Below are 16,173 nucleotides of genomic sequence, written 5' to 3' on the forward strand. Positions count from 1 at the left end.
TTCTTTTTTTTTTTTTTTTTTTCATAAAAGCTGTCTTCCTATCTTGCTTTCCACAAAAACAAAACTGGACACAGCTTAAGGGCATTTTCATTTGATTTCATTTTGATTCATTAATATAAAACAGAACAATATTTACATCATAGCCTATAAAATGACCACAATATTGTTAAAACGTGTAAACTGAAAGTGCATAGTTACTCAAATATTTTTACTCCTTTGAGCTGTGAAAAAGTCAACATTATGATGATATTATGAACATTTAGAAACAGATTTGTCGGGTTTTAATGGGGTTTCCTTTGGATCTTTGCGAGTGCTGCCAATTAAATAATGATATTCATGTACTGCACAAAGTGGATTGTTTACAGTAAAAAGTCATCATAAAGATCCCAAAATAAAATAAAACATCAGTACACATCTGTACTACAAGTCGTACACTTGAGTTCCTGTAACCTTCCCTGCGAAAAATATGTTTCTTTGGGTAACTGGGGCCTGAATGCTGGAGGGTGTTTGAGGGGAAGCAAGAGAGGGAGGATCAGACACGCTCTGAATAAGCTGGAAGGTCTGTGTATGCCGGAGGTGGGTCTGCGTACGGTGGCGGTTCAAACTGGAACAGAGAATATTTACAGGGAATTATTTACAGAGAATAAAACTGGAATATTCTGTAAAATCTTTGCTCTCTCAGTGTTTTTAGTCTCAGTTGCTGATGATAAAACCTCTAAAATCTGACACCTGATAAGACATTTTCAAAAGAAACCCTGAACCAACCATCTATATAACATAATGGCATCATCATCATCATGAAATATCTACTGAATGTGTATACATAGTGCTGTACCCCATATGGTGGTGGTGGATTGACATTTCCTGAGATGTACATGGGAGGCGCACTGTAGGGAGGCTGAAAATAATCTTCATCTATGACCATTACTTCGTCATCCTCCTCTTCCTCCTGCACCTCTTCATATATGGGGATGACATATACAGGTGGTGAGGAGTTAGTGGGCATGGGGGGCCAGTTTTCCTCTTGCCTGCGTCTCTTTGCATAATGGCAACAAACGATCCATAGAACTATACCTAAAAGCAATACGGGAATCCTGAAATTGAGAATAGAGGTATTTGTTTAAAAATGGCAGAACTAAAATATGTGCAGGATACTGTAAACTAGATGAGGTGCACAGTAAGTGAAGTAAAAGGTAAAATGAGAAGAGAGGAGAAGATGGGAAATACTTACTCAATAGTAGGATAATAAATGACCATGACAGTTTTTTTTTTTAAATCAGGTTTAAGGTTTCACACCTGGGGGAAATGATGAAGTAGAAGCTTTGTCATTAAAAAAGCCAGAATTTGATTTTGTCACATGAGCACTGTTCCTCTATTTTACTGTTCAATTCAGCTCAATTTAATGCTCAATTTTGCAACCCAGTCATATATGGACAGATCAAAGCTAGCTCTCTCCAGACCTCTTTATATCTCCTGGTGTCCAACTCACACAGAAATAATCAGGATATTTCTAAGGCACCTTTAAATATGTGTGAGAGTTGCATAATGTCCAAAATGAGATTATCCAGGAAGTCCTAACTGTCCAACACAGTTCACTTTGAGCTGTTCTTACTCATAGATTAGCATGAACAGACATGACCTAACATTTAGAAGTACACAATACCTCCCCATTTATTTCTCTTTTGAGACAAAAACAAGCAAAATCAGGCTTAATTGTCAAGAATTTCAGAAAGGGTTCATTCCATCTCTGTAATTTGATCCTACGCAAACTTTGAACGGAGTAATGTGGAGCATAAACACAGCGAGTGACCGGGCTGCTTATCACTACAGTTCAAAGTTAAAGCAGTCATAGCTGTAAACCGTACATAAAAATTATAAAACTGAATTCTACCAGATTAAAAGGAGGAAACAATGACAGGCAGCAGCAAACTGGGTCTCCTCTAATCAACAATACGGCACTCATCATCAAACGCGACATTTTTGACAGCCGAATGAATGATACTGGGCCTTCTGTTTCAGGCCTCACTTACGAGTCAGTCGAACAGAATCAAATATAAACCAGCAAAGAAAATGACTTGATGCGGTTTGATAAGCTGCCCATGAATAATTACTGACATCAAACACCTTTTGATGCTGAAAAGACAGCTTACCTTGAAGTACAAGCCGTGTAGCGCAGGTAAGTGTAACTGTTGACTTGTGAGTCGTCTTCAGGTCAGGTCAAGACTTTCCTATCTCAATAGGAATACGCATGAGACATTTTATAGCCTCAGTGACCTGTTTAAAGTCGCAGAACCTACCAGGGTTAGTCAGTGACGCAAACAACTTATCGTCTTTGACTCTGCATTCAACACTTGCAGCAGAATGGCAGGAGCTGGTGTTGGGCAAAAGGTCTAGGACTAGGCATTTATTAGCTGTAAAGAAGACTCTAATGGAAAGAACACAGATTATGACGCACAGTAATGAGCAAAACAAATACAGATGAAATACGGAAGGGAAGTGATATTACAGGAAAAGGAGAGGATAACAGGGAAACGGAGGAATCCCTGTTGCAGCTTGTAGCTCAGGAATGCGAGTCAAGGTGTCGAAACATGTTGAAAGCACTTCTACAGCTGCTCTCTATGCATAGGAATGCTTCCCTTTGAAGGAGGATTTTCTGTCCTAGAAATATCATCTGAGGCTTGAATGGATGTGTCGACGCTCATACTGTACCATGCAACAACACTCACAGATGAAACCGTACCACACACACACCTTTTCAAGCTTCTTTTATTTATACTCAACACTGATCTCACAACAGCCCCAGACTCACCCAAATATTTCACATGCATGCACACACATTACACATCCATTTCATGGCCAACCCAGCAACCAAGCCCACAATGTGAACGGCAAGCATTACAGTAAATCTGCATTCTCTCTATAGGAGTAAATGATGCAATTAACATGCGCTGTCATGGTCATTAATGTAGGAGAGGAGGTGGTGGAGGTGGAGGCGGTGGAGGAGGGGGTGCTGCTCCTGATGCGGGAGGGGGTGGTGGTGGAGGAGGGGGTGCTGCTCCTGATGCGGGAGGGGGTGGAGGAGGAGGAGGGGGGGGGGCACCTCCTGATGCCAGAGGGGGTGGAGGAGAAGGAGGAGGAGGGGGGGCGCCTCCTGATGCGGGCGGGGGTGGAGGCGGGAGGATGCCGTTGGGCGAGGTGACGGGCGGCGGAGGGGGAGGCGGGGGGAGACTTGCGGGTGAGGTCGAGGAAGGCGGAGGGGGGGGCAGGCCAGCGTCCATGGAGGAGGGAGGAGGTGGAGGCGGAGGCATGCCGGGGTCCAAAGCAGCTGGAGGAGGAGGGGGCGGCGGGCAGTCGGTGGTTAGGTTGGAGAAGCTCGGCATGGTGGGAACTGACGGTGGGGGCACAGCGATGCCGAGATTGGATCTGGATGAAAGAGAAAAGCAAAATGCACCATCGACAGTTATGAGCAGTAATGAAACTATCATCGCAGAGAGTGATTCAACTTTACTGTTACAAAGTGTGATTGCAGCTCTTTAATTGTCAATGCTGCATTTTAGCACAGGTCTTACAGTAATGGGGCAATAAGTGAGATTTTTACTGTCCCATAGCACAAAATGACCATATCTGGAAGGGTTTGATAGGATTGTTGATCAATACCAATGATTCAAAGATTACTTCTCTGGGTGATGAGATTTCTGGCTTTCACTTTCTGGACCGTACTCTGTTTTGGAACAAAAACTACTTGAATTTTTATGTGCTCAGCCACGGAGGACGGTTGTTCTCAAGCCAAAAAAGCAACTGACAAAAGCCATAAAGCAGGATTATTATTACAGTATTTTACACGATTATATATCACCTCTTCACTTTACATTCCTGTTGATCTTTGCTCTAATTAGCCAGGTTACTCATCTCTATTTTTGAAAATGTAACTTCATTATTTATGTCAATTACCGGCCGCCGTAAGCTGTGCCAGAGGCCTGTCGATGTTGTTGCAATTCCTCAGTCGTGGTTGGAGGCTGATAAAAGTTATAGCTTACTAAACGCTTCTTTAAAGTATACACAACCCTGCTCAAGCAAAGAGGAGCAAGTCTTTGAAAGATGATTTTTCTGGGCTTTTGCCTTCATTTTGATAGTTTTTATAGTAGAGATAGACAGGAAAGATTAGGAGAGAGCGAGAGGGGGAGGAATTATGACATGCGACAAAGGTCCTGGGCCGGATTCAAACCCAGGACAGTTACATGGTACGCGCCCTAGACCACTAATCCACCAGGATGCCCCAAGAGGAGGAAGTCTTACCCAAAACGGTCACTGAGGCTGGATGTTGGTTCCCCAGGCAGCGTGGGAGGAGCGACGGGGCACTCCACCGGCTCTGGGCCTCGACTGATGAAATGACAACAATGAGTGAAACGTTATTAGGAAACCTCAACCTTACGCTTCAGCAAAAGTCAATTAATATGAGTTCATCAAGCAGAAACTTTTCAAACAAGATCAGACATTGTGCATTTAGATAATATCCCCATATCATAATCATATGGGGTCCAGGTGGTGAAAGTACGATGATTGTCTTCCTAACAGGGAGAAAGAAGGCAGTAGGTCTACATACACTGAGCTGTTCCCAACACTCTGTATGCTGTCTGTGGTTCCCGCTCTTTTTCTTGACTCCTGCACAGTGACCTGGGGAGAGAAGATGAAACGAGGCAAACAAACAGATGGCATAATCTATCACTACACCACAGTCAGCCATACATCACACTTGACACCAAGGGACTACACCATGGAAAGAGGAGAATGTATTGTGCTATAGATCCTTAATCCAGTGGGAAATAATTGGAAAACATGCGGATTTAAACTTTGGCTTGCTGCAAAATAAGCTGCACTAGTATCTGACTTCATCCTCACCTGAAAGCAGTGTCCGACGGAGTCCAGGATGGAGAATGATATGGGCACTCTTGAGTAGCGTCCCTCTGGCTCCTTGCCTGATTTAGGTAGGGCCATCAGCTTGGTACGGGGCCTCTTCTTGGGAGTAGTGAAAACTCCAATCTCTCTCCTGGCCACCTTCTCCTGGTGGATAGCTACAGCCTGGTTGGGAGTACAGCATTTAACCGCCATAATCCACACAGCAACTCCATTTTCAGTTCATTTCTACAATCTGTCATGCAAATATCAGCTGTTAATGTTTAATTCTTGAGAATGCCTTTCTTATAAAAGGACGGTATGAAACAAGTAACATGCATAGAGCAAAATGACCACAGATTGAAGGCCTACTGTATGAGTTACAGTAGGTGACCTGCAAGTGAAAAAATACAGTAAACTAAGATATTGGCTAAAATTTTATTTAAAGGGGCACACCACTAAAAAACATGATTTAAAACTCCTGTAATGTTGTTCATTTGATTTTGAGTTTACATCAAGTGATGTTACCTGCAGCACACTTATGGAACTTAAGAAAGCAGTTTTCAAGTGAATACGTTTCCAAGTTAATATGTTATTTTATACAATGAATAAAGACTTTTAAGGACTTAAAATCAAAGCAAGGCATTACAGCCAGCTATGCAGTAAGCTACAGTAATGACGTTGGTGAAGATCTTTATTGGGGAATCAGTTGAATCAATGGGTGGGACAAAATAGAGCTCAGGTGTACTTTGCCCCTTTAAAGAATATATGGCAGTTTTGTTTTAAGAAGTACTGCTCACCAGTGAGAGGAGGTTGATGGAGGACTCCATGTCTTTGACCTGCATGGCCTGTGAGTCCAGCAGCCTCAGGACGGTGGTGGCCAGGCTGTTGATCTGGTAGGTTACACTGGCCAGCGCCTGGGTCGCCAAAGCCTTGGATTCTTCGAGAGCCTTTGCTGGATCCTCTGCCTTTAGGATTTCAACAGGAATAGGTATTGGATGTTGCAACAGGATTGAAAAATCTCAAATCTAAAACTCTCACCAAGTTGCACCGTTACAGCCCAGTTGCTGGGTCCCTCGGGTTACTCACCTGAACATAGTTGTTCTCGCAGTATTCTGCCACTTGGAGCAGGTTGCTCTGGTTGTCAGCGAGCCCCTTCCTGGCAGCTGGCGCTTCCTGAAATATCTGAGTAATAACCTCTGAAAACTTCTTTTGGTCCGTCATTTTCTGCCTTCGGTACCAAAAGCTTTTTTAAATCCTTCTTTGGAGGAGGATGTAGAAGTTTCTGGGAGCTGTCAGTCGAGGCAGGCAGGGAGGGGCTGGTCGGCGCTGAACGCGGAATAACCGCAGGCTAAAGATTTGCAGCGTCTCAGGTGAGCTGCTGGTCCCGGGGCAGGGCGGCACGAGCTACACACCCACCGACTGTGGAGAACAGGCACCTAACTCTGAAGTGAACACAGGTGACATGGTATTTTACACCGGGATTCCGTGGGCTGCCGTGTCACACTGAAACCTGGTCCGATATGAGACATAGTAAACATAAAGTCAACTTCACACGAGCCTGAACACGCAGACGTGACTTACACCCACTTGCATTCTTTATTAAGACCACTAGAGGTCAGTGGAGTCCAGAGAAAAGAAAGTGGAACTGATAAGATCTGTTCATCAGTGGGTCCTTCCTTACTGCGATCTGCACTATTGATGATGATGATGATGATGATGACGTAAGACTCATGCTCAGTTTTCTCCGTACAGACCCAAGCAGTGAAATGCCTACAGATACAATCCAGCATTAAATAAACAAAGCATCAGCCAGATAATGCCTAAATGGAACATTATAATATTATAACTACAGAATGCTCAACCAAGTCAAAAATCCATTGTATTGTTAAGGATATCCTGTATAAACAGCTGAATGGCACAACATCCTTGACTGTGTGTTTGTGTTTGTGTGTGTGTGTGTGTGTGTGTGTGTACATAAATGTGTATGTGCCTGCTCCCTGTCTGGCCTGGAGTCAGCCGTTATGGGATGCAGTACTAGATGAGTGTTGTCCCATCAGCCCACAACCCTGAAACACAGACACGCTTTGTGTGTGTGTATGTATGTGTGTGTGTGTGTGTGTGTGTGTGTGTGTGTGTGTGTGTGTGTGTGTGTGATTTCGCAGTGCCCTGACTACAGATTTCTTGAGAGGTTCCTCTCAGTTGGAGACAGTGTGTGCGTGGAATTCATGCGCTCACATTATGTGTATTGCGTATTGTTATTCAGCGATGATTTTCAGAATGATACGGCTTAGAGGACATTCAGGGTGTCTCTTCCTGTGTATTGTACTGTTCTTCCTGCCATGCTTACAGCAAACAGCCCAGCAGCAGGAACTCACCCAGCTTTAGTGAAAGTGTGTCTGATAAGTTAGATGTGGACAACAATATCAATATCCTTGATAATGTTCTCAATGACAATTAAAGCACACCTGATTATTCAAATTATGCACCAAAACTTTTGCAGCCAACACGTGTGTGGGGTGTTGTTTAGAAATGTTTTGCAAATCACTTTACAGTCTAACAACTGTATAATGTTGTAATGTGGGGTGTGTTCTGTGTGCTGCATAAAATGGATGAAGATCCCCTTTGAAATATGGAAATTTGTTTTGTGAAATGTTTAACCCAGATGAGCAGAACCATGGCTTAATGATATGCCCATCCGCATTGACTTTAATAATAATAATAATAATAATGCCTTTATTTATATAGCACTTATTAAAAACAGAGTTACAAAGTGCTTTACAAAGACATCAGATTAACAATCAGGAAAACAACAGAAAGTAAGAATGGAATTAAAACAAGAGACCCGCAAATGTAAAAACAAAAGAACATAAAAGCAATCAATCAGGTATTAAAAGTAAGTCTAAAAAAGTGAGTTATAATAGGCTTATAAGGTCTGCACTCCTGCTGTGTAGACAACAAACCTGGTTAGAATAGAATTTGCTCCTTGGTAGCTATTTTCCATACTCATTTTTCCCCATTATTTATCCAGGGAGGAGACACTGAGGCCTGGGAGACGCCCGGTGTAAACACAGTCTTCTGCTGTTGGCTCCACTTGCACAGCTGGGGGTAAGTGCCTTGCTCAAAGGCACCACAATGGCAGGTGAGAGTTTTAACTCATGCAGCTTCTCCATCCACATTTTGCCCCGTCTTTCCAGTGATCGGAACCGGTGAACTTCCCTTGTTGCCTCAGGACAATTCAGACAGTGTTATATAAGCTGTCAATCACAGAAATGTAAACACAAATGGCTTTTTAAATTGTTTTAACACTCATTGAATTGTCCTATGTGGCAAACCCTCCCTCCGTCTTGTAGTCCAAGAACATTAAAACAAACACCAAGTGTTATTTGCATATATACTGTATATATATTTTTTTTAACTCAGGTCTGATTTTGAGAGATAAATATTTGACCTCTATCCTCCTTTGAATGTAATCTAATCTATCCCTTTGACTTAATAGACATTTGATAAAGTTATAGTGTCTTTCTGTTATGTGCCGTTATCAGTGACTTTGTTTATAGCTCATATTACAGAATCATCAGGGTCTTTGTCTGTTGATAAGAGATAAGAGCTTCTGCAATGCGTTTTTTATTTCTTTATTGTGCATCACCAGCAGCACCGTAATATTTTGTTAAAAGTCATATAAGTAGATATCATATAATTTGATTAGGTTCAGCAGTGGAAAGTCATAAAATGGAAAAGTGAGAATGGAGATTGTGATTGCCATGTGCCATGTGCCATGTGCCATGTGCCTACAGTAAAAGGGGATTGTTCATTAACAACGCCACAACACCAGACAAGTTTTGTATCTTTACAGCCTTTTACAGTTTTCTTACACTGAACAGACACATAGTTTTTTTGTATGAAGAAACTGACTCAAACTGATTTGCTGCACATCCACAAAATGCTTTCATTTTTCCTTGATCGTGGTGTGTTCTACTGAGCAGCAATTTTTTTTACATTTTTATTTAACCTTTATTTAACCAGGAGTGGAGTCTCATTGAGATTAAAAATCTCTTTTTCAAGAGTGTCCTGGCCAAGACAGGCAGCAGCACAGTTACACGGTTGCAGACATAAAACAAACATATAACAATTTAGAATGAAAACAAAGAACACATTTCATCAACATTCAAAACATCTACAGCCAGATGTGTTTGCTTCCAAGTCATTTAGAAACACTTTAAATGCATCCAGTGAGACCAGCTCCCGAAGATTCAGGTAATTTTGCAACTGATTCCAAGCAGAGGGAGCAGCATACCTAAACGCCCTTTTTCCCAGTTCAGTACGGACTTTAGGGACAGTTAGTAGGAATAAGTCCTGGGAGCGAAGACAATAACTTCCCATACTTTTTTGAAGGATGTAGATCCGTAGGTAAGATGGAAGCAGACCAAGAATAGCCTTATAAATAAGGATGTGCCAATGGTTAAGTCTGCGGGTGGACAAGGCAGACCATCCAACCCGAGCATACAAAGAGCAATGGTGAGTAAGGGCTTTAAAATTTGTAATAAATCTCAGTGCTCCATGGTAGACAGTATCCAGCGTGTGTAGGCATTGCGAAGATGCATGCATGTATATAACATCGCCATAGTCCAGCACAGACATAAAGGTGGCAGCAACAAGTCTCCTTTTGACCTCGAAGGAGAAGCAAGACTTGTTTCTAAAATAAAAACCCAATTTCAACTTCAGTTTTTTCACCAGTTGCTGAATGTGAGGCTTAAATGAGAGAGAATCATCAATTACAATTCCTAGATACTTGTATTGAGATACAGACTCAATCTCAGAGGCCTGAAAAGTGGTGATAGATGGGAGGTTCAGTGGCTTGGATTTTGCATTCGAAAACATCATGAGTTTTGATTTGTCGGCATTCAAAACAAGTTTTAAGTCACACAGGGTACGTTGTACAGTATTAAAAGCAAGTTGTAGCTGACAGAGAGCCTGGTTTGGTGTAGACGCAGAGCAGTATATCACAGTATCATCGGCATAAAAGTGGAAATTTGCGTTGGAAACATTTTGAACGAGACTGTTGATATATATAATGAATAGTAGTGGTCCCAGGACCGATCCCTGTGGCACGCCCTTGGATACACCAAGGGAGCTAGAAGTGATACCTTCTGCCTGCACGCACTGAGATCTGCCTGGTAGATAATTTTTAAACCAACAGACAGTTTGTTCTGACAGTCCTACACTGATAAGTCTTTGCATCAGTATTGCATGATCCACAGTATCAAAAGCCTTAGATAAATCAATGAAAAGGGCTGCACAATGTTGCTTGTTATCTAAAGATTCAATAAAATCATTTACTACTTTTAAACCCGCTGTCACTGTGCTGTGTTTTTTCCTAAAACCTGATTGAAAATCAGATAAACTGTTGTTAGTGGATAAGAACTCTTTCAGTTGTTCACTCACAAGGAATTCCTTAACCAGGACAGACAATTTGGAGATGGGCCTATAGTTGTTTAGGACAGTAGGGTCACCCCCTTTCAACAGGGGAAGAACAAAAGCAGATTTCCATATATGTGGAATTTTGTTTGTGTCCAGGGAGAGATTAAAAAGATGTGTCAAAGGTGGTGCGATAAAATCAGCTGCTAGCTTTAAAAAGTAAGGCTCCAGGTTATCAGGACCTGCCGATTTTCTAGTGTCTAAAAGTTTGAGGGCTTTACGCACCTCTGAGACTGTAACCGGACTAAAACTAAAGGCTTGACCCACCGTAACATGACCGTCAGAACAAACAGCAGGGGAATTTCCATGGGCAATGTTGAGAGAGTCGAACAAGGAACCAGAGGCAATGAAATGCTCATTAAAACAACCAAGCATTTCGGCCTTATCAGAGATTTTATGTGAGTCCTTAACAATGCATGGGGGAAGCTCTATGCCATTTTTATTTCCATAGAGCTTCCCCCATGCATTGTTGAGGACTCACATAAATACATACAATAAACTTTCTCAGTAGCCTCTGGCAATGACAAATGGATGCAATTCCTCTCGTAGCGTTTGTTGTTCTGCATGATTTAATATAGCTGGTAATGTATACACACGAAGACGCCAGCGTGATTCAACACACTACACCCAGATTTGAATGAGCATGGCCTAATAATGAGATATACTGTAGAGATCTACTGCTGCAGCTGAGGAGAGAGATCACAGTCTATTCTTACCTTCCATGGAAAATAGTCCTGAGGTTTGCTGTCCGGCCTCTCTGTACGCTCGCTGACCTCAGCCGTCACGTCATTGTCTTCAAGGTTTTGTAACCATCAATTACCTGTTCAATCATTATTCCACAATCATGCTGATTACTTTGTTATGAGGCTCACTTTATCTTCTGGCATGTCAATACAGGAAAGGTCAATTACAGTTTCTACAGTTTCCTATCTGTTGTGAAATGTGTTCAGTAATAAATTCAGTATATATACTGTATATCCAGGACCTCTTTAACAGTCGTATTTCTTTCCTATCACTTGCTCATCACTCAAGAAGAACTGATTGCATTCGTTTTTGAATATTATAATTGTTCTTTCCGAATTGCCGTTACAGAACATGTAAGCAGTTTTGTCAAAGCTGTGCCATCACTAACACTATAGGCTACGGTAAAATCACATAGAAATACAGTTCTCCCACAAAATGAAACATTCTCGTGAGTGAATGAAAGCGTATTTTATCACCGCGCCCCCCAGTAGAAGCTAGAGATGCATTCAGATCCCCCAACCAGCGTATCAGCAGGAGCAGCGTGGTGCACTGCTGTTTTATGGTCTTGTTTTTATAGCCGAGCTATCCGAGTGTGCAACCAGCCATTTGATTGAGAAATGGTCTCTCTGGATGAGAAATGAGACTTCACCCTCAATTCAGAAGAGGATATTGATGTTTTTGTCTGTACTGTGACACTAGAAAGACCAAACTGCAGTCAATTGACTACTGTTTTTTAATTTAAGAATTTCAATATCTTGGCTTTCAACATGTACCTCTGTACCTCTGTGTCTGTACAAACCAGCGTTGATAGATTTTCAAAATCATGCAAGAAAATAGTAGGCTAGTTATAGCTGTATTTCTCCCCCTTCCATAGCTCGTTGTCTTGTCTCTTGTCCCAAATCCATTGGCCCTTCTAATGTTAACTGAAGCTTACTGTCCATCTACCATTTAATCACTCCTTATCATCTCACATAGGCCAAAACTGATGCTACTTTTGATATTATCTCCTTGATATTTTAAGCCATTTTCACAAACATTATAATGCATGATACCATATGCTGCTGTTTAATGTGAATCCCTTGGATTATTCTGTAAACTGGAAGAGTAGGAAATGTATTTATTACATTTGAGTGCATGGGAGAAGAAGCTGCAACATTTAACACTTGATCAGAAAATGAACTTAACAATATCCTACAGCTCCTGCCACACACTCACAGCTCTGGAACCAAGTCTGATTTCAGAACATCTGAACATGTGTTAACTCTGCCCAACAGCTTTCAAACAAGTACCCCCTTTTCTAGTTTACACCCCTACGGTACCTACACACAAACACACACACAGACACAGACACACACACACACACACACACACACCACACTACCAGCATCCATGTCCAATGGTGTGCAACATATGCCTCTTTTACCTGTGAAGATTGGATGCTCTGGGCTATCACAGCCTCTCCACACTTCACAGACTTCCATTACCGGAAATGCCAAATTCAATTATGGTGCTGGGGTCTGCAGGAAAACTAGACTGTCAGGACACACACACACACACACACACACACACACACACACACACACACACATAGACACAAACACATAAAATAAGCTGGCTGCTAAAATTCTTGTTTGCAGTTTTATTGGCTTCAGGTAAACCCGACTTTGGACCCAATTCCAATAGTCACCATGGTCACCAGCTCGAGGCACCTGTCGCCCTTTTCTCAACCTGTTGTTGTTGTTGTTGATCCGTTTACGATGCACAGCAGATTAAAACACTTGTGGCATGCTTCTTGTCTCATGGAGAAAACACAGAAAACACACACACACACCTACACCGCTTCTTTGCTTTTCTCATGAAACACGGGCATCAAATGTCTTTGTTTACACTTTACAATCTTAACCAGGCATGTTCAGCCACAAGTGGGAGTGTGTGAAATGTCTCAGCGACTCGGACTGATGCAGCCCCTGATCATTCAGTGATCACGCCGCCCAATCCGTTTCTATCGGCGCGGTTATCCCACATGAAATGAGCGATGATAGCACAGAGCAGCCTGGATATTCTCTGTCAATCAGTAACCGCCCCGCTGCGGCCGCTTCACATGTCGGACACGTGCCTCACATTTCCAAAGACATCAGCGAGTGCGTGTACGAGAACACTGGAGCTGTGGAGACATCTGCTACATGGCTTGATGGCTCTATCTGAGGTTTCTGTTGGCTGGACAGAGGCAGAGGGTCGTGTGTGTGTGACAGTGCGGCTGGATGTTGAAGCAGTAATATATACAAGTGTTGTTTACAGAAACTGTCAAACACTACTTATTTCACAATTATCATGCTTACTGAGCTGTCATACTGCTGTTTATGTTTTTTTTTGTATAATTAATTACATACTTTTTCCACTGTGTTCTGCCTTCTCTCTTTATTCCTTAGCTTTTCTATGTTTCTTTTCCTTTTCTTTTTCTGTTTCTTTTTCATATTCATTTACTTATTTTCCCATTTATTTATTTATTTATTTATTGGGGTTTTGTTTCGGAATTGCCTATATTACGTTGTACGAAATATGTACAATGTTTGTTTAAGGTTTCTTTGGTCTTCCTTGCACATGCTCTTCATGATTTCCTGATCACTTGTTGTGTGTTTGCTTTTGTTCATATTTATTATGGGTATTTTGTATGAACTACACTTTTGTGCTAAATAATATAAAAAACAAAACAAATGGCTGGACTCTATCTGAGCCTGAACTGCTCACCTAACAGCAGTCAGTCCCTGTCTCACTGTGGATAATGAATCCTTCTACCTTGACCTGACAAAGGCCAATGACTTGAATGGATTGAATGTGTGCGCTGATCAAGCTGATGGATCGACTCACAACAATTGTCATAAGGTGCAACTAAGAACAGTTTTGCTGTGTTCACTCGTGTGGAGGAGAGGAGGATGAGTAAGACAGAGAAACGGCAGAAGGAAACCTGGCAAGGGGAGCTGCAGCAGACGGACCATTACAGACTGGGGAAACTCCTCGATTGGCCCTTTCTTTGGGAAAAGGAACGGGAGGAAAAAGACATACCCGCAGGTGCTGGAGATTCTGGCGACAAGCACAGACCGTAAGGAGAAAGACTCACATTGCCGGGGACATCCCATTCCTTGTTAAAGAGACTGCTTTGCAACTCCTTTTTTTTAAGTGATTTTTCAGCTGCTAAAAGAGAAATAAACTGACAATAAGATCCTGAACTGCCTCTGTCTGTGTACTTGTGAACCAGAGATATAAAGAACCCAGTGTCTATCTATTCCTTTGGTGACACAATCACAACACTGTCACATCAAGAAGAGGAGTCTCCCTTCTGTTGAGAAATAAAGATTTAAATTTGCAGTGTTAATTCACTTATTTTAGATGTTTGATCACTTATAAAACTTTTAAACGAGCATGCAGTTTGTTGCATAGAAACATAATAGACTCGATGAGTTTGTAGCCTGTATAAGTTAGTCTCTAAGTCTCTAAGTTCTCTAGAGGCCAATGACTACAAAACAACAATGTCAGCATCATTAGATTTACATCTTTATCAGATCCAGATGGAAGACCTTATCAGCAGCAGCGCCACTTCATCAAAGCCAAGTTCAGTTTCGGATGAGATTTCAATTCAAAGACCTTTGTTGAACGATAAGGATTGAATCACCATTAGACATTACATAAAGCCCTATTAAAATTACTGTAGAGCTGTGAGGATTATCAAGGCCTCCAAAGACTTTGAACATGACTATCACCAACCGCTATAAATCAACATGCCATCAGTATGACCTGGGAAATACGAGTCGTCTGACACATGAGTCGACACATTCGATTAAAGATCTGATTCGTTTATCTTGGAAGGCTGCTTGAATGGAAAAAATATCTACGATCCAAAATTCGAATTCAATACAAAAATCTTTGGAAACATGAAGTTTTTGGAGTCATTGAAACTCAAGGGCCCGTCCTTGTGCAATATGAGATCAATCTTTTTAATATTCTCATACCTTTTTGACCTCATTCAGTCACACTGCGTCCTTCCTGGAATGGGACGGTGCCTGACATTGAGTGAACTTGAGCAGCTACCGGTCCCTTCTGCTCCTAATTATGCAGTTTTGAGCAGTAGAGTGTCAGATTTCATTTGCCAGAACGTTTTGTTAGAGACATTTAAGTCCTTCTACATATTTTACATTTGGCACTACTACACAGCAGTTAATGTAAAATCCAAGTGAAGCACACAATACGTGGTGGGACCATCTTCATCTTCATCTTCATCACTTGACTAGCAACATTCTCACCGCCGGATATGTTTCCTCATCCTGGTTGTGTTGCAAGATACATTTTCACAGCCTGTGTCTCCGTGTTGGCCTGTATTGTTACCCAACCTGATGATCAAGTGTGTAACCTTTGTCTGAGTCTGAGTCAACAATGTTCATTATCAAGGACTCGAGTGCTGATAATTGTACAACAACATATATTTAATATTTAATAGTATTTATGATAGTTTTATAGACTCAAAACAAATAAAGTTATATCATTGGTCTTACGTTGCGTTTTGGAGGTTGACCTTATTGTATGCCCCCCCCCCCCCCCCCCCCATAAGTTTTCATTGCTATTGGTCAGTATCAGTAATTGACTTCCACTGATCAGTCCAACAAATATATGCAAAAACCTTACGATGTCCCACTTTATGTGACATTCCACTTTTGCTGAAATTACCCTGCATAGATTATTTATTTAAGGAAATGAACTGCTGCTGAGCCCCCAAGAGCACAGATTGTCTTTTTAAGCCTGTTAACATTTTTGGATTATTACAGCTGAGATCAGAGAGAAATTATACAAATATTTTTGTCGTCATATGTTGCCAATTTGATGCATATTATTTACATATAAATTACAGCTCTCTCATTTCTGGTATGATTATGCAGTAGCATAAAATAAAGTATAATTTGTGGAAAATGTTACTAAATGTAATGCTACTAAAACTGACAAGAAGAAAGAAATTGAACACCTTCTCTATTTCTCTGTGTTAATTCTTGCTCATAGTGATAGTAACTG

The 16,173-nt window shown here is 41.5% G+C and overlaps 1 protein-coding gene across 1 annotated transcript; it reads right to left on the reverse strand.

Annotated features, from left to right (window-relative positions):
- Positions 1–83: 83 nt before the first annotated feature.
- abi3b (ABI family, member 3b) lies at positions 84–6,386 on the reverse strand. Its single transcript, XM_071926816.2, has 9 exons — positions 5,983–6,386; positions 5,694–5,861; positions 4,900–5,079; positions 4,604–4,674; positions 4,297–4,380; positions 2,151–3,423; positions 1,232–1,296; positions 836–1,094; positions 84–604 (listed from the first exon to the last, which is right to left on the reverse strand). Exons 1-6 carry the CDS (start codon positions 6,115–6,117, stop codon positions 2,961–2,963), a joined length of 1,101 nt encoding a protein of 366 aa, XP_071782917.2. The 5' UTR covers positions 6,118–6,386; the 3' UTR covers positions 84–604; positions 836–1,094; positions 1,232–1,296; positions 2,151–2,960.
- Between the last annotated feature and the right edge of the window lie 9,787 nt (positions 6,387–16,173).

This window comes from Centroberyx gerrardi, chromosome 20 (genome assembly GCF_048128805.1).
Source record: "Centroberyx gerrardi isolate f3 chromosome 20, fCenGer3.hap1.cur.20231027, whole genome shotgun sequence".
Taxonomy (NCBI): domain Eukaryota; kingdom Metazoa; phylum Chordata; class Actinopteri; order Beryciformes; family Berycidae; genus Centroberyx; species Centroberyx gerrardi.

Bases quoted from the DNA above. Each gene is read 5' to 3' on its own strand.
- abi3b (XM_071926816.2), bottom strand. From the start codon at position 6,117: ATGACGGACCAAAAGAAGTTTTCAGAGGTTATTACTCAGATATTTCAG. The intron at 5,080-5,693 runs GTGAGCAGTACT...ACTCCCAACCAG, and splicing joins CCATCAACCTCCTCTCACTG to GCTGTAGCTATCCACCAGGA. The intron at 4,381-4,603 runs GTATGTAGACCT...TCATTTCATCAG, and splicing joins AGTGTTGGGAACAGCTCAGT to TCGAGGCCCAGAGCCGGTGG.